At 40.7% G+C, this 24,960-nt stretch overlaps 1 protein-coding gene across 1 annotated transcript in view; it reads right to left on the bottom strand.

The window, feature by feature from the left end:
* LOC126284132 (periodic tryptophan protein 1 homolog) overlaps positions 1 to 23,437 on the bottom strand; it is a 51,194-nt gene extending 27,757 nt beyond the window's left edge. Inside the window, exons 1-6 of the mRNA XM_049982843.1 lie at positions 23,398 to 23,437; positions 22,271 to 22,623; positions 22,137 to 22,195; positions 7,656 to 7,786; positions 7,374 to 7,556; positions 7,187 to 7,294 (exon numbers count right to left, since the gene is read on the bottom strand). Coding sequence (XP_049838800.1) covers positions 7,187 to 7,294; positions 7,374 to 7,556; positions 7,656 to 7,786; positions 22,137 to 22,195; positions 22,271 to 22,354 — 565 coding nt within the window. The 5' untranslated portion in view covers positions 22,355 to 22,623; positions 23,398 to 23,437. The remainder of the gene's footprint in view (positions 1 to 7,186; positions 7,295 to 7,373; positions 7,557 to 7,655; positions 7,787 to 22,136; positions 22,196 to 22,270; positions 22,624 to 23,397) is intronic.
* Positions 23,438 to 24,960: the final 1,523 nt, after the last annotated feature.

Genomic DNA, 24,960 nt, shown 5'->3' with positions numbered 1-24,960 from the left:
AAGTAAATCAAATTATCAGCAGCGGAATGGCTTTTGCAAAAACTGCACTGAGATGCAGCCAAATAACCCTGAGGCTCAAGGAGTCAATGCAACCATATGCTTACTATGTGTGACTGGGTGATAACTGTTCCTACCCGGTTTCAGAATTGGATCTATTGCACTTCATCACTAGTGAGAAGCGAACTCACTCTCCTTCCAGTTCCAATTAAAGAGAGCAATGACGCGATGCTGACAATCCACTGAGATACATTTTTTCAGCATTTGATTGTGGATGCAGTCTAACCCGGGCCCTGTATCAGGGCAATGGAGAGTTCCTGATCACTGAAAGGAGCATTACATGACTCCAGGTGGCAGGTAGTAAAAGATAAGCACATCTGTTCCACCTGCTCTCAGACGCACATGTGCGAGTATAATACCCAGCAAAATGTTCGGCAACAGCATCTGGATCAGCATAACTGGCACCATCCAAGGAAATACTTGGTACGCCCACCGGGGACTGGAAGCCATAGAGGTGTCTAATCTTTCCCCATGCCTTTGATGGAGAGGTAAGTGATAAAATGGTGGAAACATATCGTTTCTAGGATTCTTGCTTTCGTTGTTTTATGAGGTTGTGGATGTAGACATGGAGCCGTTTAAAGGCAATGAGGTGCTCCAGTGAAGGGGGCTGCTTATGGCATTGGAGAGCCCGCCTATGATCTCTAATGGCTGCAGTCATCTCTGGTATCCACCAAGGTACCATCTTCCAAGATGGGTATCCAAAGGAAGACGGGACGGCTTGGTTGGTTGCTGGAAGAATGGCTCCCATTGTATGCTGCACAACTGCATCAATACTGCTTTGCAGTGGGGTACTAAGGACGACAGCAGAGGGGAATCATCCCAGTCAGCATTACACAGAATCCGTCAAGGCGGGCGTTTAGGGGAGCAAAGCTGAGAGATGCACATGTTTTCCCATTGCTCTGATACTCCTGCCTGCAGGAATTGTGATAGTCTGCTGCTCGCAAACATTCCTTGTGTCCCTCACAAAATCTGTGTGAACTCTAGCGAACTCCACTCTATTGGTCCGCAGCTCATGGTCTCACGGTTGCGTTCTCACTTTCCGAGCATGGGGTCCCGGGTTCGATTCCCGGCAGGGTCAGGGATCTTCACCTGCCTCGAGATGACTGGGTGTTTGTGTTGTCATCATTTCATCATCATACATTAAAGTGGTGAGATTGGACTGAGCATAGATTGGGAAATTGTACGGGCACTGATAACCATGCAGTTGAGCATCCCAAAAACCAAACACCCCCACCACCACTTTTAAGCATTTACCCTGCTTTTTGTAATGCCATCCAAGAAACATGGTTTCCAGCAACTTGAACTCCTGCCCTCGGTTGCGAACAAAGACAAAAATACCACAGATCTGCAGCCGAGCCTGAAGAAAAAATTGTTGAAATTCATCGATTTGTCGTAAATGTAAGGACAAGAGAAAAGTCTGAACTTTCACAAAGTGAAAACATGGAAGAGACACTGTTAACTTTTGGCGTGCCTTGTAACAACTGTGGGTTCCCAAGGCACAAAAAGCATTATTGTTAATACTTCAGGACAAGAAAACACTCATTACTCAATCATTTTATACTGCTGTGTTGATGGGACAAAACTGCTGCCACAAGACACTTCCTAATGAACAACTGTCAAAAGGAGCACCTGTTCATGTACACAACAGTGGCTGGATGGAAGGATAGAGGAGAAATGAGATCATTGGTAGATAAAATCCAGTCTACACGACTTGGTGGTCTACTGAAGAAGCCTGCTCTGTCAGTATGGCATCAGTTTCGTTCTCACAGAAAGAAGACGTTAAAAAATAGATTGAATGAACTGAGGACTCAGATAACTGTAATTCCACGAGGGCTAACTAGTTTACTTCAACCATTAGATGAGTGCATCACCAAACCATTTAAGGGACTTATAGAGGAAGAGTGAACAGATGCATGAAATCTACAGATTTTAAAACTTCAGGCTCAGAAAGGAGAAAGAGTCCTATTTTCTCAAGTTTGTGAGGGGTCAAAGCTTCACAGGGCTCTAAAAACAGAAACAGTGGTTAAGAAGTTTGGAATCAATAATGCACTGGTTGGCGCAGAGGATAATTTATTATTTGAGGATTCAGATTCTGAGATGACTGCTTCAGCTATTTCTACCGTCAGCACTGAGAATGAATTTTGCAGATTTGGAGAGGAAAATTAAAAGGTAAGTGCTTTCCCCTACTTATATCACCTACATATATATGAACATTGTGTCATAATTGTTTTGTAATAAAATTATTCTTTGGAATAGGTGTTGTCAATGAGAGACCTGTCCAGTTTGTTCTCAAATTTTCCTTTGCAGTCTGCCAGACATTTTACATCACTGCGTAAATGATCAAAAAATTTGGTTTCAGCATCCCTTTTTGTACTAACAGCAACTTTAATGTTGAGTAATGAATGTTATTTTTTCTTCCAGTATTTTAATTATGTACATCATTGTACATATTGAACTTCATGACAGAAGCAGTAGTGAAAATGCCCAACTTTTTAAAAAGACATCTACCAGACGGGGGTGAGCACCACATATTATTCTTAGAGCATGTTTTTAGCAATGAATGCTTTCTTTCATAAAGTTGAGTTATCCCAGAACATTATTCCAAATGACATTACTGAATGAAAATATGCAAAATATATCAACTTACTGATTTCTCTATCCCCAAGATTTCCAATGATTTTAAGTGCAAATGTGGCTGAATTAAGATGTCTCAGGAGTTCCAGAATGTGCCTTTTCCAGTTTCAATTCTCATCAGTACGAGCACATAAGAATTTTGACATTTTCAACCTATTTATCAGTTCCTCACCACGTGTCACACTTATCATTGGTGTAGTACCTCTAGACGTGTAGAACTAAATATGCTGTCTCTCTAAAATTTAGGGTGAGACCATTCACAGAAAACTGGTCAATGATACTTTTAAGAACATTGTTTAATATTTCTCCTGTTTCTGTAAGTATGCTTGGATTGATTACAATTCTAGTGTCACATGGAAAAAAGCTAATCCAGCTTCTTGTGCATTAGATGGAAAATTGTTTATGTATATATGATATAATATTTGCCCTAAGACTGAGCCTTGTGGAAACCAATGTCTCTAATGTTAGAAGAATATCCCCTACTCACACTGGTTGAATTATTAAGTAAAACTTTCTGCCTTTTGGTGAGATATGACAGTATTTATTGGTTGGCTATATCATTAACTCCTTAGAAGTTTAAGGAGATTATTGTGATTTGTACAGCCAAATGCCTTACTTAGGTCATAGAAAATACCAACTGGTGCAATTTCCCTATTTAGTACTTTCAAAATCTGGTGAGTAAATGGGTAAATAGCATTCTCAGTTGAGTGACTCTTCTGGCATTCAAACTGTCATTCACTGAGGATATTGTTGTTCAGATGGGATACTATTCTAGAATGTATTACTTTCTCCAACATTTTGGAAAATATAAACATAGGCTTCTGTGGCCATTGTCACAGTCAATAAAATTATTCTGGATTTGAGACCGCATTGTCAACTACTTGGCATTTTGGCGACTATTGCAAGACACCTTGCAGTTAGCAATATGCCCTGAGGAAGGCATCTTGCTATAGTCGCCGAGATGTCAGAATCTTATAGTTGACAATGCAGCCTTAAACGCAGAAGAATTTTACTGATTTTGGAAAATCTCAATAATGAAACATGTCAGTAGTTACTGACAGCTCTCCCATCACTTTTTAATAACTTTTCTTAGTAGCTCTGACCATTTTGTAGTGTGCAACTAGGAGTATCAATACTATAAGGCACCATCTTATTTATCCTGAAGTCTTCTTCACATAGGAAGGCGACCCAATTTTCAGCTGTAGTAATGGCTCTCGGCCAGTAAAATTCACTCTCTTTCTAGCAGCTTTTTTCCCCCTTCTTGCAACAATATAGCTGTGAATGTGTATCTATAAATGTTTTAGTATGATTAAAAGAAAAGTCAGGTAACAGCAGTAAAAGTGAAGTGTTTCACAAGTAGGTGAGTAGGATTATTTACCACATTTATAATTTTCTCAAATGTGAATTTGAAAGTGGAATTCCTACAGTTGACATTTGAAAATAAGAATGGACTGCAGAAGCATGTGTGGCCACCAAGAGAACTGTAAAAGTGTCAGACGTGTAGAAACCGTAGGAAAACTTGGTTTTGTGTCACCTGGAAAGCATCGAAATCGCAAGAAACCTCTAATGGATGGTTCTGACAAAGATGTTTTAAAGTACTTCGAGTAAATATACCCAACGTCACAAACACTTGTTAGAATTATGCATGAGAAAATTGGCTTCAAAGGTAGTACATCAATGTAAAGAATTTTAAGAGATATTAGTTTTGAGTATGATAAGAAGAGTTTTTAGTTGAAAGAAGTGGCACATGTGCAGCATGAACCACATCCCTTATAAAGATGCACGATACAAGAGAAGAAGTTAAACTGTGTAGTACTTTGATGAAACATGGATAAATCAGAATTATCCCAGTAATATCTGCTAGAAAATGAGTGATGGTACTGGCTGTTTCAAGTTCCCATAGTAATGTTCTTGTTAAATTATTCTGCATGGTGGCTCTTCAGATTTTTTTCCCTAGAGAAAACTTGTACTTAGGTGTAAGAAAACTAGCTGTGGATACCATTCAGAAACAAATGTTATCAGTTTCATGAAGTGATTCACTAAACAATTCTTGCCCTGTCTTGCTTCTAAGTCTGTCACTGTATTGTACCATGCCAGTTATCATTCAGCTGTTACAGAGAAAACAACCAGGTACAAACACCAGGAAAGCAGATGATGTGCCCTGGCTTAAAAATAAAAATATTCTGCACAATTTAAACCAGACTCGTGCCGAACTCCTGCAGCTCATTAATTTATACAAGTCAAGCGACAAATGTACAAACTTGATTTTCTTGCATATGAGAGTGGTAACACAGTTTTGTGGTTACCCAGTTATCACAGTCAGTATAATACCCTGGAATTAATTTTGGCACAGGTTGGAGGCTATGTGGGAAAATATCTACATCTACATCCATACTCTGCAAACCACCTGACAGTATCAAGACACAGCACTGAATAGCTTGTGCATGAAGCAACAGACAACAGACAATTCCCCCTCCCCTGCCCTCCAGCGTGGGCACAATCTGTGCAGTATGTAGAAAAGCTTCAGGAAGAAGACTTTGAAAGGGAGGTAAAGATCGATATAAGCCTTGACCCTATCATCATAAATTTACAATCAGATGGTTGGGACAGAAACTCTGATAGCAGTAACAATGGTATTACAATGCAAACTTTAGAACAAAGTAAAGTAATGAAATTTCTTAGTTTTAAAGACTCATAGTTTAAAAATGTGTCTAATAATGTATCAGTTGTGTACTTAGCATATGAGAACTTCTCAGCCTCTACTGATTAGGAATTTTTATCCTATGAAGTTTGCAGAAGAAGTTAAGCTCTTCCCAGTGTGTTGTATGTTCTAATAATTCACAATAATGTGGCTGCATAAATTCATCCAAAACTCCAATATTACAATAGGTAAACCACTGTCATTTTCAAGACACAATTTGAAAAATGCGTTAAAATGACGGGGAGGGTTATCTGTCAAGATATTGGTGGTTTCCAATGTTATCGGACAGCATTCCCTCAAGTTATTCGCAGAAGAGGTTCATTGTTTCCTTGTTCAATGGATTATAAATACGGTCTGTCACTGTAATGTTTAACGAGTTACTTTACTCTCAATGTCCATTTATAGCAAAAATGTGGCAATTTATTGACTATTTTTATGATAGTCTTTTCTACCAGTAATTAGTTTTTATGCAGTGATTACACTAAACTATAGTCAAACTAACCCATGCACATGCATTATACACATTTTTAAAAATTATATGGTGTAGACGCAGTTGTAAAGCAAATGTAATGACTTCGGTTAAGTTAATTTTGTTATGTACTACATTTTTAGAATTATTGCAAGCAGTTTCAATGACCTTATCATTAGGCAAATGTTATATTGAGAAAAACTATACTCGACATCTTCACAAAGCTGCGTCAGCTGTTCTTGTCTTCCGATATCATCGGAACTAAAGCTGTGTACTCAATGTTTTCAAGATGTGAGGTAAAATTTCTCTCAAGATGACAGATCAAAATTTGTTTTAAAATTTATTGTGCCCCTTATAGATCTGAATGTATAATACAATGTACCATACACAAATGAACCTGACTGTTGCCCGCAGCAACACAGTTCGGCAACATGGACTTTGTTTACCTGCTCTGTGCCGCCCCATGTGCGCACACCTCATCCCCTCCAAGCTCTGCTACTGCCTCTACGCACGGAAGTGCTTCCCTACATGTTGTAAGCTATAATTGTGCATCATTATCAGAGTGTGCATTTGTTACTGGATTTACAGTTATTTTCTTGCTTTGAGCTTCATCCGAGAAAACATTATCATGCAGTGAACTCACAGTGTTGTAGAAATAATTCAAAAGCCAAGATCACTTTAATACTGTTTACTGGATAACTGGTTTCAACACACTAAAGGTGCCATCATCGGATCTGAATGTAGATTGTAAATGTTAATCGACGTTCAGATCCGACGATGGCACCTTTAGTGTGTTGAAACCAGTTATCCAGTAAACAGTATTTAAGCAGTCTTGGCTTTTGAATTATTTCTAAAACATTATCAATTAGGGTCCTACCATCTTTATCCACCCGTGTTGGAAAGTTGACTATCGAGATCAAACTGTACAATCCAAATATGGTTTACAGATCATGTTTCCTAACAGAAGCCTTTAGAAAATCTACACTGAAATTACAACAGACTATTAACTGCTTGCTGTTGTCCGACATAGTGTAGCAATGAATTCAAGTTTCCCAGTGGGCATCTACATACAGTTACAATTAAAAGTATACTACTTTCAGCACTTCTATGTGCTTATCACTACAAAATCTACTTGTCTAAAATTTTCTAAACTAGTGTTTTTGTCTTAACATATATACCAGCTCATCCTTCCCCATATTAGTTCTACATGAGTAAGATGCTAGAGTGAAGTGGACATATGCTACCACACATCTTTCTTTCTGTGTTATTTGCAAAACAAATATATTACACAACACATTACAATCAAACTAAGCCTATAAATTTACCTGGTTTTTGTTCTCCAGGATCATAGCTCAGCCACTCAAGACACAGAGGAAAAACAGGCAGAATCAGATCGTGGTGAACATATAATGAATCTTCCACCTCGTTGTGCACTGTGAAAATGGATATTCCTAAATTTTCAAGCAAACTTCTTCATAACCTAAGAATAAAATTGTTGAGCTTATTTCCTACCATATATTTCCAGTACACTAGCATCTCCTGAAACATGTCCAACAACTACTAAATTGTCATCAGGTTTTATTATGTCGTCATCTTTTTCACTGTCATCTGAATCATCCAATGTGACATATGGGTCTTTCCCTGTTGTATCATGAACAACAAGACTGCCAATTCCAAATAGATTACCTACATCATCTGAGAATGATAAATACAAATACACAAATTAGCATCTGAATAAACATGTAATATACAAAAATCATATACATTTAATCTAATAACTGGTACGCTACCAACCTCCTTCTTTATCATAATTCTTAAGATTGTATTCATCATCTTCATCAGTGTTCAAAGTTTCTTCTGCTTCATGTTCATTTACTTCTGGTTCACTGTCATCTGAATCACTATTCATATCTTGTGTGTCTTCTCTTGGAAAAGCATAACATTGTGTTACAGAGTTATATATGTAATTCATCTAATTGCAAGCACAGTCCAGAAGTTACCTTACATTAAACAAGAAAAGAATTTTCCAGTATCATTAATTATTTTATTTTTTCAAAACATTGCAAAAATACAGACTTTCACATTTTGTCTCAGCACCCACAAAGGGGTATACCACAACCTGGCAGAAACACTGAGTGACTGAAACTTGTCATATTATGTTGAACATACACAAAGATGGGCAGCATGAATGGTCACAGATTTATATGGCCCACAGGAGCATGTCAGAAATGCAGTAAAACCAGAACTGTAGGGACTGCGAGGACAAGATAATAATTCAACTACACTGCATTTAAGCAGTTCTTCCAATGCAAATGGAATGAGAAGGAATCCCAATATGTGCTACAGTCAGAAGTAATCTCTGCAAGGTACTTCACAGTTGTTCGCAGAGTTTAGAAGTACATGTTTCTTCTGGTCACTGGCATATGACTTACTGGCTCAACTCTGGTAGGAGGTTTAAAATATAACAGCACATTGTTCAGCTGTGCACATTTTATTACTGTACCAGCAAGAAAGCAACACTTCAGCTTATTTTGCATCAGATAAAGCTCATCTGTTATGTTCTCCATCATTTTAGCTGCTGACTACAAATATTAAAGAGTTTTAAGGGCACTATTTCTGACCATCTCACCTCATCTGAAATGGATGAAGGGAAGGAAGATTTGAGTTAACATCCCACCGACAACAAGGTCATTAGAGATGGAGGATACACTCAAATTGCATTAGGATGGGAAAGGAAATTGGCTGTGCCCTTTTCAAAGGAACAATCCCGGCAATCGCCAGACACTAATTTGAACCATCGTCCTCCCGAATATTAGCCCAGCTTGCAAACCATTGTGCTACCTCATTCAGTCACACCTCATCTGATCCAGTGCCTTCATTATCCTATAAGACTTGGTATTGTATGCAATAACAGGCTGCCAGGCTGAGTTTGGAAATGTTATCTGAGAACCATGGGCCATGTCGTTCGTGTGGAGGCTTGTGCACCTCAGTGATACAGATAGCCGTACCATTGCTGCATCTGCAATGGAGGGATATTTGCCGAGAGACTAGACAAATGTGGTTCCTGAAGAGGGGCACCAGCCTTCTCAGTAGCTGCAGTGGCGACAGTCTGGATGATTGACTGATCTGGCCTTGTAACATCAACCAAAACAGCTTTGCTGGGCTGGTACTGCAAACAGCTGAAAGCAAGGGCAAACTACAGCCGTACTTTTTCCGTGAGAGCATGCCGTTCTTCTGTACGATTAAATAATGATGGTAACCCTCTTGGGTAAAATATTCCTCCATTCAGATATCTGGGCGGGGACTACTCAGAAAGATGTGATCATCATAGGAATGTAAACTGGGGTTCAACGGATTGGAGCATGAAATATCAGATCGCTTAATTGGGCAGGTAGGTTGGAAAGTTTAAAAAGGGAAATTGATGTTAATCCTTTGAGTGTTGTAGACATGAAATCCCACCACACTCCATCTTTCCCTGGGACTGCGGACATCATTAGCCACTGCAAAGGTAGTTCTCATGGGCGCTGCAGACGGCATTTGCTGTCGGGGACTGGCTGGTACCAGAGTCCTAATGACGGCTTTTACCGTTGGTCTGTTCCATTACCTGTGGTCCTGCTGATGTCTATAGCCGTTCAGCAGTATTTGTCGCATTTCACAGTTGCTTCTAGCTCATGTGATCATCTGCATTCTGCTTCTGTGGTGTCGTTTAGCTTTCAGCAGTATTTCTGTCTGATTTCACAGTTGCAGTTCAACATTTGTGCTAGCTGGTTCATGCAATCATCTGCATACTGCTTCTGTGGTGTTTTTTACCTTTCTGCCTTTTCATCAGGATTTTTAGAGTGCTATCACTTTTGAGTTCCACAAACAAATGGCATGTCAGTGTGGTAAAAATGATGAAGAGATACTGGAGATACTCACAAGGGGTGACAGTGACAGTGAGTGTGGCATTTTCAGTGACTGTAGTGATGGTGATGATTCTTCAGAAGAAACTCTTAGCAATATGCGTCCACGTACTTAAACTAGTACAGCTCAGCAGGATAGTAGTTCTTCAGATTGTAAAAGGACATGCCTTAGTTACAAATTGTACTGGCAAAAGTGTGATTTCAGTTCATCACTGCATGCATTTAATGACTCATTTTCAGGACATAATTACCAACTAACATCTGATTCAAGCATACTATCCTTTTTCATGCTATTTCAGTCAGAAAATCTGAGGAAATTTGTAGCACTTGAAATGAACCAATTTTACACTTTCACCATGGCAAATACACTCCTGGAAATTGAAATAAGAACACTGTGAATTCATTGTCCCAGGAAGGGGAAACTTTATTGACACATTCCTGGGGTCAGATACATCACATGATCACACTGACAGAACCACAGGCACATAGACACAGGCAACAGAGCATGCACAATGTCGGCACTAGTACAGTGTATATCCACCTTTCGCAGCAATGCAGGCTGCTATTCTCCCATGGAGACGATCGCAGAGATGCTGGATGTAGTCCTGTGGAACGGCTTGCCATGCCATTTCCACCTGGCGCCTCAGTTGGACCAGCGTTCGTGCTGGACGTGCAGACCGCGTGAGACGACGCTTCATCCAGTCCCAAACATGCTCAATGGGGGACAGATCCGGAGATCTTGCTGGCCAGGTTAGTTGACTTACACCTTCTAGAGCACGTTGGGTGGCACGGGTACATGCGGACGTGCATTGTCCTGTTGGAACAGCAAGTTCCCTTGCCGGTCTAGGAATGGTAGAACGATGGGTTAGATGACGGTTTGGATGTACCGTGCACTATTCAGTGTCCCCTCGACGATCACCAGAGGTGTACGGCCAGTGTAGGAGATCGCTCCCCACACCATGATGCCGGGTGTTGGCCCTGTGTGCCTCGGTTGTATGCAGTCCTGATTGTAGCGCTCACCTGCACGGCGCCAAACATGCATACGACCATCATTGGCACCAAGGCAGAAGCGACTCTCATCGCTGAAGACGACACGTCTCTATTCGTCCCTCCATTCACCCCTGTCGCGACACCACTGGAGGCGGGCTGCACGATGTTGGGGCATGAGCGGAAGACGGCCTAACGGTGTGCGGGACTGTAGCCCAGCTTCATGGAGACGGTTGTGAATGGTCCTAGCCAATACCCCAGGAGCAACAGTGTCCCTAATCTGCTGGGAAGTGGCGGTGCGGTCCCCTACGGCACTGCGTAGGATCCTACGGTCTTGGCGTGCATCCGTGCGTCGCTGCGGTCCGGTCCCAGGTCGACGAGCACGTGCACCTTCCGCCGACCACTGGCGACTACATAGATGTACTGTGGAGACCTCACGCCCCACGTGTTGAGCAATTCGGTGGTACGTCCACCCGGCCTCCCGCATGCCCACTATACGCCCTCGCTCAAAGTCCGTCAACAGCGCATACGGTTCACGTCCACGCTGTCGCGGCATGCTACCAGTGTTAAAGACTGCGATGGAGCTCCGTATGCCACGGCAAACTGGCTGACACTGACGGCGGCGGTGCACAAATGCTGCGCATCTACCGCCATTCGACGGCCAACACCGCGGTTCCTGGTGTGTCCGCTGTGCCGTGCGTGTGATCATTGCTTGTACAGCCCTCTCGCAGTGTCCGGAGCAAGTATGGTGGGTCTGACACACCGGTGTCAATGTGTTCTTTTTTCCATTTCCAGGAGTGTATGTCAGAATCAGTTCATGGTCGACTGTCCACCTGGCAAGATACTGGTTTTGAGGAACTGTTTTGCTTCATTGGTATTTGGCTTCTCGTGGTCTGTATTAAGAAGTTGAGAATAATGGGCTACTTGTCCTTAGATGTACTTCTGAGCACTCCAATTTTCGGCGAAGTTATATCCCATGATCGTTTTACTTTAATTTTGAGAATTTTGCATTTTAGTGACAACTCTGCCTGTCATACGACAGTTTGTTTAAAATTGATAAAGTTGGTATGGCATTCTACAGTGCATTTAATCCATACAAAAAGCTCTGTATCAATGAAAGCCTATTATTGTTCAAAGGTCGCTTATCTTTTAAACAATTCATACCTCCAAAACAAAGTAGATACGTCTTGCATTTCATTGGATACACAGGCACAACAACAGACATTGTAGTCCATAATTTGGGGAAATCTGGCAATATAGTGGCAACACTACTGAAACCATCCTGTGACAATTGGTATGCAGTCCAGACTTGTTCCTCTGACTTCACAGCCATAGAACAGCAGTATGTGGTACTGTATGTATCAATAGGCACAATTTGCCGAAGCTACATAAGAAATTGAAATAAGGAGAAGTTGAATTTATGCCAACTGACACAATGTCTGTCATCAAGTGGTGTTACATGAGAGGAGTGTTGATGTTTACTACCTGTAACACTACAGAAATGCACAACACTGGAAAGACAAACAAGAAGACTGGTGAGGAAGTACTGAAGCTGCAATGTGTTGTCGACTACAATGCAAGTTGGGCATAGTAGATCACTCTGACGTGCTTAATGAATCTGCGCTTAAATCTGTTAAATGGAAAAAAACAGGTTTTTTTTCATGTTGTGGTCCTTTATATTTTGAATTCTCACTCTGTTCACAGCTCAGTGACAGGGAGAATAATATAATTAGCAGATTTTCATTTATATCTGGTGCGAGAACATATGGAAAAAGTTGTTACAGAACAGAGAAGAGATAGGAAAGGAAGATGCTCTGATGATGAGAATCCTCTGTGCTTTATGGAAGGCTCTTTTCAAATGTCATTCTAAGTGACCATTCCAAGAAATGTGGATTACAGCGTAGATGCACAGTTTGCTTGAAACAGAATGGGCACTGATAAACAAAATATGAATGCAAAACATGCAACGTACCCTTGTGTGTTGTACCACACGAAGATCAACTTTTAGCCAAGTTGCTACATCTAGAAGATGGAATTAAGCCCTTACTTCTAAAAAATATTTAAAAAAGAAAAATGAAAAATAAGCACAAAAATTTAAAAAAATATTTTTAACTTTGTCATTGCCAGTCCAAAGCCCAGATGAGAAAAAAGGATGGGAAGAAGGGGGCAGACACCATAAATAAATAAATAAAAAAACAAGAGTTATCTGAGCATCAAGGGCCTCTCCAGATGAATTACTGTGTTCCCAAACACGTTATGTATGATCATGTGAAACACATAGCCATTGCTGAAAAGAACACACTGGATATTCAAATCCAAGACTGTGATGAACAAAATAAGAATTATTTATATCAATCTTTTGAATCATAAATAACAAAAACCTTGAGAATCCCATAGAAAAAAGCTTTCAGTATATCCAGAATTTTCTAGGCAACTTTCCCAAACTGTTCTTGTTGCAAGTCCTGCCTTAACAATTATGAACGCAAGAAAAAAAGAATAACCCAAATCGGTTAAGCCATTTTTGAGTTTTAGGGAGACTAGCACACAGCAGTTCATTTTTATGTACAGAGATGTTATAAAATGTTAACTTCATTAGGCGATGGCCAGTTGGACAAACCCACCCGTTTCTCAGGCACAAAAAGTCATGAGGAATTAAAGTTGGCATTTAATTAGGTAGTGTAGAAACTGTAATATCTCCTTATCGAATTCTTAAACAAAAATTATACATTAGTCTTTATTTCTACTGTATAGCAACAATTATTCACCATATAAACATTGGTGTTTTTGTTCTGAAGTTTCTCTGGGAATAATTTATTGTGTTAGTGACCTCAAAAACTTGTGATTAGCTTTGAAAGTGTGTCTTGGTACCAAAATGCCACCCTCGAGAGTTGTTTGCAGCCAAATTATTGCGTTAGTACAGATGAACATCAACGTTTGATCGTTCCGGATTCTCCAGGGTTTATATCTTAAGTTGCATACAAAAAGCTGATAATTAAATATCAGTGTATCAAAGAAAACTCAGATGTATATAGCGACTTTATGGTGATTCGCAAGGACTAATCGCAAATGAAAGAAAGCCTTTGATGAGGAGTTACATGTTAGCACCATAAGCAGTTTCACAGCGTACTTGTGTGTCGAGCAATGCATCTCTAGATTCAAAGCTATGGAATAAGTATATGGATACACTGTGTTTATTTGTAACATCTGTGATCACACTCAGACTGCCAAACTTTTGCGACCCCCCCTGACTCTAGAAAAACTCAGCACATGTGAGGTCGGCCGAGCGAAAAGCTCAGGCACAGACTGCAGTCCACAGAGACAAGCTTTTAGCACAGGTAAATGGATCATGTGACCTCAAGGGTGCACTTGACACAGCCAGCCAGATGTGCTGCTGTAGCAGCCAGAGGGTTAAAGTTGGATATAGTGGGAATTAATGAAGTTGGGTGGCAGGAGGAACAGTACTTCTGGTCAGGTTAATACAGGGTTATAAACACAAGATCAAACAGGGGTAATGAGGGAGTAGGTTTAATAATGAATTAAATAGGAACACAGATAAGCTACTATAAACAGCATAGTGAACACACTATTGTAGCGAAGGTAGATACAAGGTCCACACTCACCACAATAGTACAAGTTTATATATCAAGTAGCCCTGCAGATGACGATGAGATTGAAGAAATGTATGCTCAGATAAAATAAATTATTCATATAGTTTACGTAGACAAAAATTTAATAGTCATGGAGGAATGGAACTTGATAGTAGGAAAAGGAATAGAAGGAAAAATTGTAGGAGGGTACGAACTAAGGGGAAAGGAATGAAAGAGGAAGCAGCCTGATAAAATATTCCACAGAGCATAATTTAATCATTGCTAACACTTGGTTTAAGAATCATGAAAGAAGGTTACATATGTGGAAGTGACCTGCAGACACCGGCAGGTTTCAGATTGATTATATAATGGTAAGGCACATTTCAGACCCAGGGGCAGACATGGATTCTAACCACAATTTATGGGTAATGACTTGTACATTGAAACTAAAGAGACTGCAAAACAACAGGAAATTAAGGAGATGGGACCTGGTTAGAGTGAAAGAATCATAGGTTGTCAATAATTTCAGACAGGCATTAGGGAATGATTGTCAAGTACAGGTGCAAGGAATACAGTCAAAGAAGAATGGGTAGCTTTGAGAGATGCAATAGCATAGGATCAAGTAGGTAGAAAGACAAGGGCTAATAGAAATCCTTGGGCAACACAAGAGATTGAATTTAATTGATGAAAAGAGAAAATATAAAAATGCAGTAAATAAAGCAGGTGAAAGAGAATACAAATGTCTAAAAAATGAAATTGATCGAAAATGCAAAATGCCTAAGCAGGGGTAAGTAGAGGACAAATGTAAGGACTTAGAAGCATTATCATTATGGGAAAATTAGAGAGACCTTTTGAGAAAAAGGAGCCACCTGAATGAATATGAAGAGCTCACATGGAAAACCGGTCCTAAGCAAAGAAGGGAAAGCAGAAAGGTGGTACACGGAGCATGCAGAAAAAAAAAAAGAGGTAGGAATTAAAGTCCAAGAAGAAAAAAAAAAAAACTTTAAGGTTTGCCGATGACATTGTAATTCTGTTGGAGACAGTGAAGTACTTTGAAGAGCAGCTGAGTGGAATGGACAGTGTCTTTAAAAGAGGACATAACATTAACATCAACAAAACAAAAATAATGGAATGTAGTTGAATTAAATCAGGTGATGCTTAGGGAATTAAATTAGGAAATGACGCACAAAGCAATACATGTGTTTTGCTAATTGGCACCAAAATAACATGATAGCTGAACCAGAGGGGATGTAAAATGTAGATCAGCAATGACAAGAAAATCATTTCTGAAGAGGGGAGGTTTGTTAACACCGAGTATAGATTTAAGTGTCAGGAAGTCTTTTTATGGTGTGTAGACGTGTATGGAAGTGAAACATGGACGATAAACAGTTTAGACACAAAGAGAATAGAAGTTCTTGAAAATTGGTACTGCAGAATAATGTTGAAGATTAGAAGCGTAGATCATGTAATGACGAGGTACTGAATAGAACTAGCGAGACAAGAAATTAGTGGCACAACCTGATCATGAGAAGGGATCAGCTGACAGGACATTCTGAGACATTAAAGAATTACAAATTTTGTACTGGAGGGAAGTGGGGGGGGGGGGGGGGGGGTGTAAAAATCACAGAGGAAGACCAAGAGACGAATACAATAAGAAGAGTCACCAAGATATAGGTTGCATAGTTATTCAGAGATGTAGAGCCTTGCACAGGATAGAGCAGAATGGAGAGCTGCATCAAACCAATCTTCGGACTGAAAACAACAACAACAACATCTTAGAAAACAATTTAATGATGAAAGAATCTTCCTACTCTGACTTCCATAAATACACTATATAATTGACCTCATCTAGAATAATATGAAAGAAACATATAAACGCCATTTGGAGAGTTCGACAATGGATGGGTGATCACCAGTACAATATGGAGGCCATGACGTATGCTATATATTTCATAAGCTTGTTGCATCATGGAAAGTTGCTAATAGACTTAAACAGAGCTTTTGAAAAATGTAAAAGATTTGCTTGGTCAGCTCCCTATTCTATATCGAAAAACCATTTTAATTTTAACAATGTAGGAAAAGACAGATTGCTACTTACTGTAAAGACGACACATTAAATTGTAGACAGACAGGCCTGTTGGTATTTTAGTCCCTGCTCGCTCCATCATACAGCAACTGTCTTTTCACCCATACACTGCTATCTCCCCCCCCCCCCCCCCCCCCCCCCCCGCGCCACTCCAGATTGTTGCTTGCATCCCACGTGGTTGCATTCTAAGCCGAGATGCTGCAGCTGGCAGTCGTGTGCATGACTGCATGAGGCATGTTTGCTTGTCTCTCTCTCTCTCTCTCTCTCTCTCTCTCTCTCTCTCTCTCTCTCTCTCTCTCTCTCACACACACACACACACACACACACACACACACGAAGCCTGTGACTGAAAGCTTTATGTAAGTGTCTTAAAGTGTCTTCTTTACAACACGTAGCAATCTGTCTTTTCCTAAGTTGTTGTTATTCCTACATGGAGTTCCCATTATACACTCCTGGAAATGGAAAAAAGAACACATTGACACCGGTGTGTCAGACCCACCATACTTGCTCCGGACACTGCGAGAGGGCTGTACAAGCAATGATCACACGCACGGCACAGCGGACACACCAGGAACCGCGGTGTTGGCCGTCGAACGGCGCGAGCTGCACAGCATTTGTGCACCGCCGCCGTCAGTGTCAGCCAGTTTGCCGTGGCATACGGAGCTCCATCGCAGTCTTTAACACTGGTAGCATGCCGCGACAGCGTGGACGTGAACCATATGTGCAGTTGACGGACTTTGAGCGAGGGCGTATAGTGGGCATGCGGGAGGCCGGGTGGACGTACCGCCGAATTGCTCAACATGTGGGGCGTGAGGTCTCCACCGTACACCTATGTAGTCACCAGTGGTCGGTGGAAGGTGCACGTGCCCGTCGACCTGGGACCGGACCGCAGCGACGCACGGATGCACGCCAAGACCGTAGGATCCTACGCAGTGCCGTAGGGGACCGCACCGCCACTTCCCAGCAAATTAGGGACAATGTTACTCCTGGGGTATCGGCGAGGACCATTCGCAATCATCCCCATGAAGCTAGGCTACGGTCCCGCACACTGTTAGGCCGTCTTCCGCTCACGCCCCAACATCGTGCAGCCAGCCTCCAGTGGTGTCGCGACAGGCGTGAGTGGAGGGACGAATGGAGACGTGTCGTCTTCAGCGATTAGAGTCGCTTCTGCCTTGGTGCCAATGATGGTCGTATGCGTGTTTGGCACCGTGCAGGTGAGCGCCACAATCAGGACTGCATACGACCGAGGCACACAGGGCCAAAACCCGGCATCATGGTGTGGGGAGCGATCTCCTACACGGGCCGTACACCTCTGGTGATCGTCGAGGGGACATTGAATAGTGCACGGTACATCCAAACCGTCATCGAACCCATCGTTCTACCATTCCTAGACCGGCAAGGGAACTTGCTGTTCCAACAGGACAATGCACGTCCGCATGTATCCCGTGCCACCCAACGTGCTCTAGAAGGTGTAAGTCAACTACCCTGGCCAGCAAGATCTCCGGATCTGTCCCCCATTGAGCATGTTTGGGACTGGATGAAGCGTCGTCTCACGCGGTCTGCACGTCCAGCACGAACGCTGGTCCAACTGAGGCGCCAGGTGGAAATGGCATGGCAAGCCGTTCCACAGGACTACATCCAGCATCTCTGCGATCGTCTCCATGGGAGAATAGCAGCCTGCATTGCTGCGAAAGGTGGATATACACTGTACTAGTGCCGACATTGTGCATGCTCTGTTGCCTGTGTCTATGTGCCTGTGGTTCTGTCAGTGTTATCATGTGATATATCTGAGCCCAGGAATGTGTCAATAAAGTTTCCCCTTTCCTGGGACAATGAATTCACGGTGTTCTTATTTCAATTTCCAGGAGTGTAATTTTATAATATTTGTGTTTCAACAGACTACGCATTCTGGTTCTTCCAGTGTGGCAACCATGTTAACTTTCGAATGGAAATTAGGTCCACAAACATCACTAAATAAAGCTGAGAAGTGAACATCATCCGAGGTGGTTTTAGATTAGGACTGCTGAGATTTTTAAAAACATTAGGAATCTGATATACTGTTATTTTAGAAAGGCATAATCTGTATCACCTCAGTCAGGGGGTTTTCCTTCATAGTCCGAGATATTACTGAATTTAGCAAATGTTAAAATTCAGGAGTAAGCAAGATACATGTAATTCTTTTTCTAAAAAAAAACCTGCCCTGAGGCCTTTACAAATGTCTGCTTGTGTGCACACACACACACACACACACACACACACACACACACACACACACACACACACACACACACACACACACGAGTGTATACCTGTCCTTTTTTCCCCCCCTAAGGTAAGTCTTTCCGGTCCCGGGACTGGAATGACTCCTTACCCTGTCCCTTAAAACCCACATTCTTTCGTCTTTCCCTCTCCTTCCCTCTTTTCTGAAGAAGCAACCGTTGGTTGCGAAAGCTTGAATTTTGTGTGTATGTTTGTGTATCTATCGACCTGCCAGTGCTTTTGTTTGGTAAGTCACATCAACTTTGTTTTTACATATAATATAAACAACTATTTATATTTTATGTATGAAATGTACGTCCCAAAGATGGTTTTGTAAAAATAGATAAAAATATGATGATAATTTCTTGTTACATGTTAGAAGTACATCTTTCTTTCTTTCTTTTTTAAGTGCGAGGATACAGAACAAGTTATGTTGATTTGTATTGTGAAGTTAAATGACTGAAAACAAATGTAATTTCCCACAGAGTCCACCAGTTTTCAAATAATTCCTGTAGAAACAACCCAATCATTCTTTAGATGGTACACAAAAGTTAAACTAAAGAAAGGAAATGGGCAACGATCCCCAACTAACAACAAAGAAGAGCTAAAAAGATAAGTATTATTTAAAAAAAACTGGTTATTTAAATTAGAGCATCACTATTTCTCGCTGCAGTGTCACACTCTCACGGTGGCAAATACTGTGAAAATGTGACCAGCCACCCAAACTAATAACTTACTTGAAGAATTAATAAATCAACTTTGAGCAACAAGACGGCGGTGACAGACTACAAAACCATGACTGTACTCATGTGTGCACCTCTTCATCCAAAGCTAGTAAGTGGCTACTTATGTCTTTTTTCCAGGGCTCCAAAAATATGGAAATCATATGGGGAAAGATTGGGACTGTATTGAGGATGTGTATGGGCTTCCCAACGAACCTTCTGCAGGATAGTCGAAACAACCATGGCAACATGAGTGGGCTTACAGTACACGTCTGCAAGACTTTAGTTGTACTCATAAACAATTATAATGTTCCACCACCATGCTCTTTTAGGATATAAGGAACGAAATAAATGTCGGTGAAGCAACATTTAATTCATTTGGGCAACAAAGCATAAGAACATTTGGGTCGACAGAAGCGGTCCGATCCCACCCGTTGGCTTTGACCTGCGACGTAAAGCTGTTGTGATGTGTGACGTCACTACAGCACGGAGTTCAGTTTGTGAGAGTGGCATGTTTGTAGGTGTCATTTTGATGTGATCGGTGGTTTTCTCTGGTGGTGTGTTTGTGTGTTGTGTGTGAGGTGATGTTTTTGGTTTAGTTTGTGTGTGTGGTGTGTTTATAGGTGGCATATTGTTGTGGTCAGTGGTCCTCTCTGGTGGTGTGTTTATGGGAAGCGTGTTATGTTGCATTTGGGGTTCACTTGCTTGGTAGCATTGCACATGTGTGGTATCGTTGGTTTTGTTATGTCGACGTTATTGTAGGTTTTTTTTTTTCCCAGTTCATCATGTGTGAATTTTGGTAAATTGCTTTGTTTATGTCTTTGGTAGGTATGGATATGACTGACAAGGTAAACAGTTTTTGGTTGTTGGAGATGATGGGGGACAGTGTGTTGTCTCTAATAAAATTTCTTCAGCTATTTGGCCTGTTGGCTTAAGTCGTGAAATGTTCAGTGTGCCATGAAGAAATGAGGCTTACTTAAGTTCCGGAGTCTCTGATTAGGGACGGCTGTATGTGGAGATGTCGTAAGGATAAAAGGTCACGGGAAGTGTTAGATTCGAATTTTGATTTTCTAGGTGTTTTCTGTGGTAGGATTAAGTGTGATGGTGGTGAAATTTGAGATTTATAGTGTGGTTGGTTGGTTGTTTCTTTTGACCTATATAGGTCAAGAGAAGTGATCGATTCCAGTGGATTTAGTGTGTAGTGGAATTTGGGAAGGTTGTGGGGGTCTTGTTATTTTAGTGTTTTTGTTGTTTGGTGTAGTGTTGTGTTTATATTTAGTTTGTCCCCACCCAAAAAACCCCAATTTCCCACGCATGTTTGATTAGATTTTTGGGGATGGCGTGCGTATTGGTTTTTCGATGTATTTTCGTGTTTGTTGCCATGTGTACGTAACAATGTCATAGGCGCCATATTGGACTCATAGTGGATGGTCGTTTCCGCCGTATTTTTGATGTCATAGGTCAAAGCAGACGGGTGGAATTGGATGCTTCCGTATTTCCAAACATTTATTGGAACAGTTACATCTGAAACATTCAGTAACAAGTCAAAGTCACTATCTATAGAACCTGCTACCTGCTTAATAGGAGGCACCTTTGATTCTGATGCCACAGCAAGGACTTGTGAGACAGCTACTCATTTAACAACATAAGATGATAAAACCTTGTCACATTTGTCCATGGGGATACTGTCAACTTATCAAAGAAACCCAGCTGTTACCATCTCCTCCACTAGCTTACACATGTGACTTCTACTTACTAAAAGATATCATAAGGTTGGACCACTGTCCAATCTCTTTAACAGAGAACATGCTTACAATACCAGAGAGAGTAACAGGAAGGACAAGACTTTGAGGAGATTATATCTTCACAATTGATTAACCCTCAAGACATTTTATAGGGTCTCAGGTTGAAAAACCACCACCTATTGAATTAGCATCTTCTTTTATTCTAATCTCCAGACATAACAATGATACTCCCCTTTTCCAAAGACACATTTATCATACACACAGTGGACACAAAACAATTACCCTAATTTATCAAGTTGCATGGATTCAACAAGATCTTGATTGCATCCATTAAGTGTAGCATCTACAGTCACCATAACAGCAATATGGAGAGAATAAAATTCAGCATACAAACATAATGCAACAGGTGGGCAAGCTATAGCAGTATGGAACTTCAGTGAACTTTGTTTGGATTTCATTATACCATGTTCTTCACCAATATTAGTAACTGGATCTCATCACTAAAGATGAAACACACGACAGGAATTTTCTTACCCGTCCCTCACGAGGTTGTGGTTTACAGAATCGATGTGAGGCAGATGATACATTATGTCAATGGTAAGGCTGAAAGTTCACAACGGAAACATCCCACTTGCCGATGTGACTTAGATTCAGATAACGTATCTGAATCTTGTGATGTCGGTGGTGCTAAGACCAGCAAGTGATTTTATACAAGACACTAAACAAACAAAATCACCGGTTATATCCGCACAAACGCATACACAAATCTTCTGTGGGTGTGCATGTACATATTTTAAGCTATTTCATTGTATTACGATGGCAATTCATGTATTTCTGTAAAACAATCCCTAGATGAATACACATATACATTTCCATCACCTTCGTACAGGGCACAGTGGCAGTGTACGAAGTACTCGTGCACTTTTAAGGGGCATATCCGAGATATTACAAAAAATGTGACATGCTTTTGCATTAATTGATTCTTACTTGATTTCACATCCTGCTTGCTCAATAATCTCCTTCATTTCCTCATCTGTTAGTGTTACCTGCAAAAAAAATATTGCCTGTTTCACGAAAAACTTTCACTTATATGAGGATTTGATACCAGCAAACAATCATACTTTGTGCGGATTTTCCGCTGCAACGCCTTTCTTCACCCATCTCACACATGGAATGAAATTCAGACGTTCAGTACCTTCCTCCATAGTTTAAAACGTGATTACTTTTTACCGTAAATAACTTTTATTTACATTGACCACATGGCACTGATCTCTTTGCCCTCTCCAAGATAAACTACATCCTTCATTTCTAAATTCTAATAATCAAAGATGTTCAAATATTCTAATCTCCCATGTCAATAGTAACGCAGTGGGACCGGCACACGTTCAACATTTATTGACAATTCTAGTTTGTCAAAGTGGTCACACTTTCAATATATTGAAGCGACCTACAGAACCAATAACACTGACAAAACCTGTAAATTGACAACGCGATTTTACAAGGTTAAGGTGTATAACACCCATACTTTATTACTATTACTTTATAGAAAGCTTATGCTGCAGTTGCATTAGCTTAGCTTTGCAAGCAATGGAAAACAACGAAGAAGATGAAATGAGACAAGAATGGTTTAAAAAAAGGAGTGACAGGTTATTGACTGAAGTCTGAACCACGGACCCGAACAATTTCATAAATTATTTTCCGATGAGCCCTGCATCGTACCGGTACGTCGTGTTACTAGCGCTGATAAGACATAAAACAGAGACGCAGCCGACAAGAAATCACGAGTAACTCAGAGCTTTTTAGCGACAGGCAGGTAATTGTAATGCTCGTAGTTTAGTTCAGTAATATCAGCTAGCACAATTTCTGTGGAAACCTTTGAAGTAAGCAAGCCCGACAGGGACCTCTTCAATTACTTAAAACGGTTTTTTTAGGCTTCGTGGTAATTTGGTGAAACTGACGTATATTTCGCAGATCTCTTACCAGTCTTTGCAGATATATGACGTATTTTTCTAAACAGGAGTGTTTTTGCAAAAGTGCTATGTAATGAACATGTCTACGTTTTGAAACTAACGATGTGCCGTAATCATCGTTATTGGGAATCCTCTGTTAACCATCCTAAAGCAGTATATACAACGGTTGTCCTTGCACAGATCTATTAAAATACTGTCGTATTAAAAGATTCCTTAAAAACGGAACCCAAGGCATGATATATACAACAACATATTGGAAAAAAACGGTGCACACTAACGCTGAATGGCTGGTTCCTGAAGCTCTGTCAACAACTGAATGGTGAATATTGTCATTTGTCAAAGAGTCATACTTGACTTCACACTTTCAGTTGTTGTTGTGTCCAGAGACAGGTCTGATGCAGCTCTCCATGCTACTGTATCCTGTGCAAGTTTCTTCATTTCCAAGTAACCCTACATCCTTCTGAATCTGCTTAGTGTATTCATCTCTCGGTCTCCCTCTGAAATTTTTACCCTCCATGCTGCCCTCCAATATTAAACTGGTGATCGCCTGATGCCTCAGAACATGTCCTACCAACCGGTCCCTTCTTCTAGACAAGTTGTGCCACAAATTCTTCGTCTCCCCAATTCTATTGAGTACCTTCTCGTTAGTTACATGATGTTCATCCCAGTAGCTGGAAGGTCATGCCAAGGGACCCGGGTCTGATTCCCGACTGGGTCGGAAATTTTCTTCGCTCAGGGACTGGGTGTTGTGTTATTCTAATCATCATCATCTCACCCTCATCGACACGCAAGTTGCCAAATTGGCTGCAACTCGAAAGTCATGCACAAGGCGAACGGTCTACCCAATGGGAGGCTCTAGCCAGACGACATTTCATTTCAGTTACATGATCTACGCATCTAATCTTCAACATTTTCCTGTAGCACCACATTTCATATGCTTCTATTCTCTTCTTGTCTAAACTATTTATCATTCACGTTTCACATCCATACATGGCTACACTCCATCCAAATACTTTGAGAAAAGACTTCCTGACACTTAAATCTATACTTGATGTTAACAAATTTCTCTTCTTCAAAAACGCTTTCCTTGGCATTGCCAGTGTACATTTTACATCTTCTCTACTTCGACCATAATCAGTTATTTTGCTCCCCAAATACTAAAAGTCATCTACTACCCTATGTGTCTCATTGCCTAATCTAATTCCCTCAGCTTCATCTGATTTAGTTAGACTACATTCCATTATTCTCATTTTGCTTTTGTTTCATCTTACAACCTCTTTTCAAGACACTGCCCATTCCGCTCAACTGATCTTACAGGACCTTTGCTACATCTGACAGAATTATATTGTCATTGGCAAACCTCAAAGTTTGGATTTTAATTTCTTCTCCAAATTTTTCTTTTCTTTCCTTTAGTGCTTTCTCAATGCACAACCCTGTCTGACTCACTTCCCAACCACTGCTTCCCTTTCATCCTCAACTCTTATGACTGCCATCTGGTTTTTGTACAAATTGTAAATAGACTTTCGCTCCCTGCCACTTTCAGAATTTGAAAGAGAGCATTCACGTCAACATTGTCAAAAGCTTTCTCTAGGTCTGCCTTTCCTTAATCTAACTTCTAAGATAAGTTGTAGAGTCAGTATTGCCTCATATGTTCCAACATTTCTACGGAATCTAAACTGATCTTCTCCCAGGTAGGCTTCTACCAGTTTTTCCATTCATCTGTAAAGAATTTGTGTCAGTATTTTGCAACCATTACTTACTAAACTGATAGTTCGGTAATTTTCACACTTGTCAACACCTGCTTTCTTTGGGATTGAAATTATTATATTCTTCTTGTAGTC

The sequence above is a fragment of the Schistocerca gregaria genome, chromosome 8 (genome assembly GCF_023897955.1).
Source record: "Schistocerca gregaria isolate iqSchGreg1 chromosome 8, iqSchGreg1.2, whole genome shotgun sequence".
Lineage (NCBI taxonomy): Eukaryota > Metazoa > Arthropoda > Insecta > Orthoptera > Acrididae > Schistocerca > Schistocerca gregaria.
The sequence above is the reverse complement of the archived record's forward strand: the minus strand, read 5'-3'. Positions and strand labels throughout refer to the sequence as shown.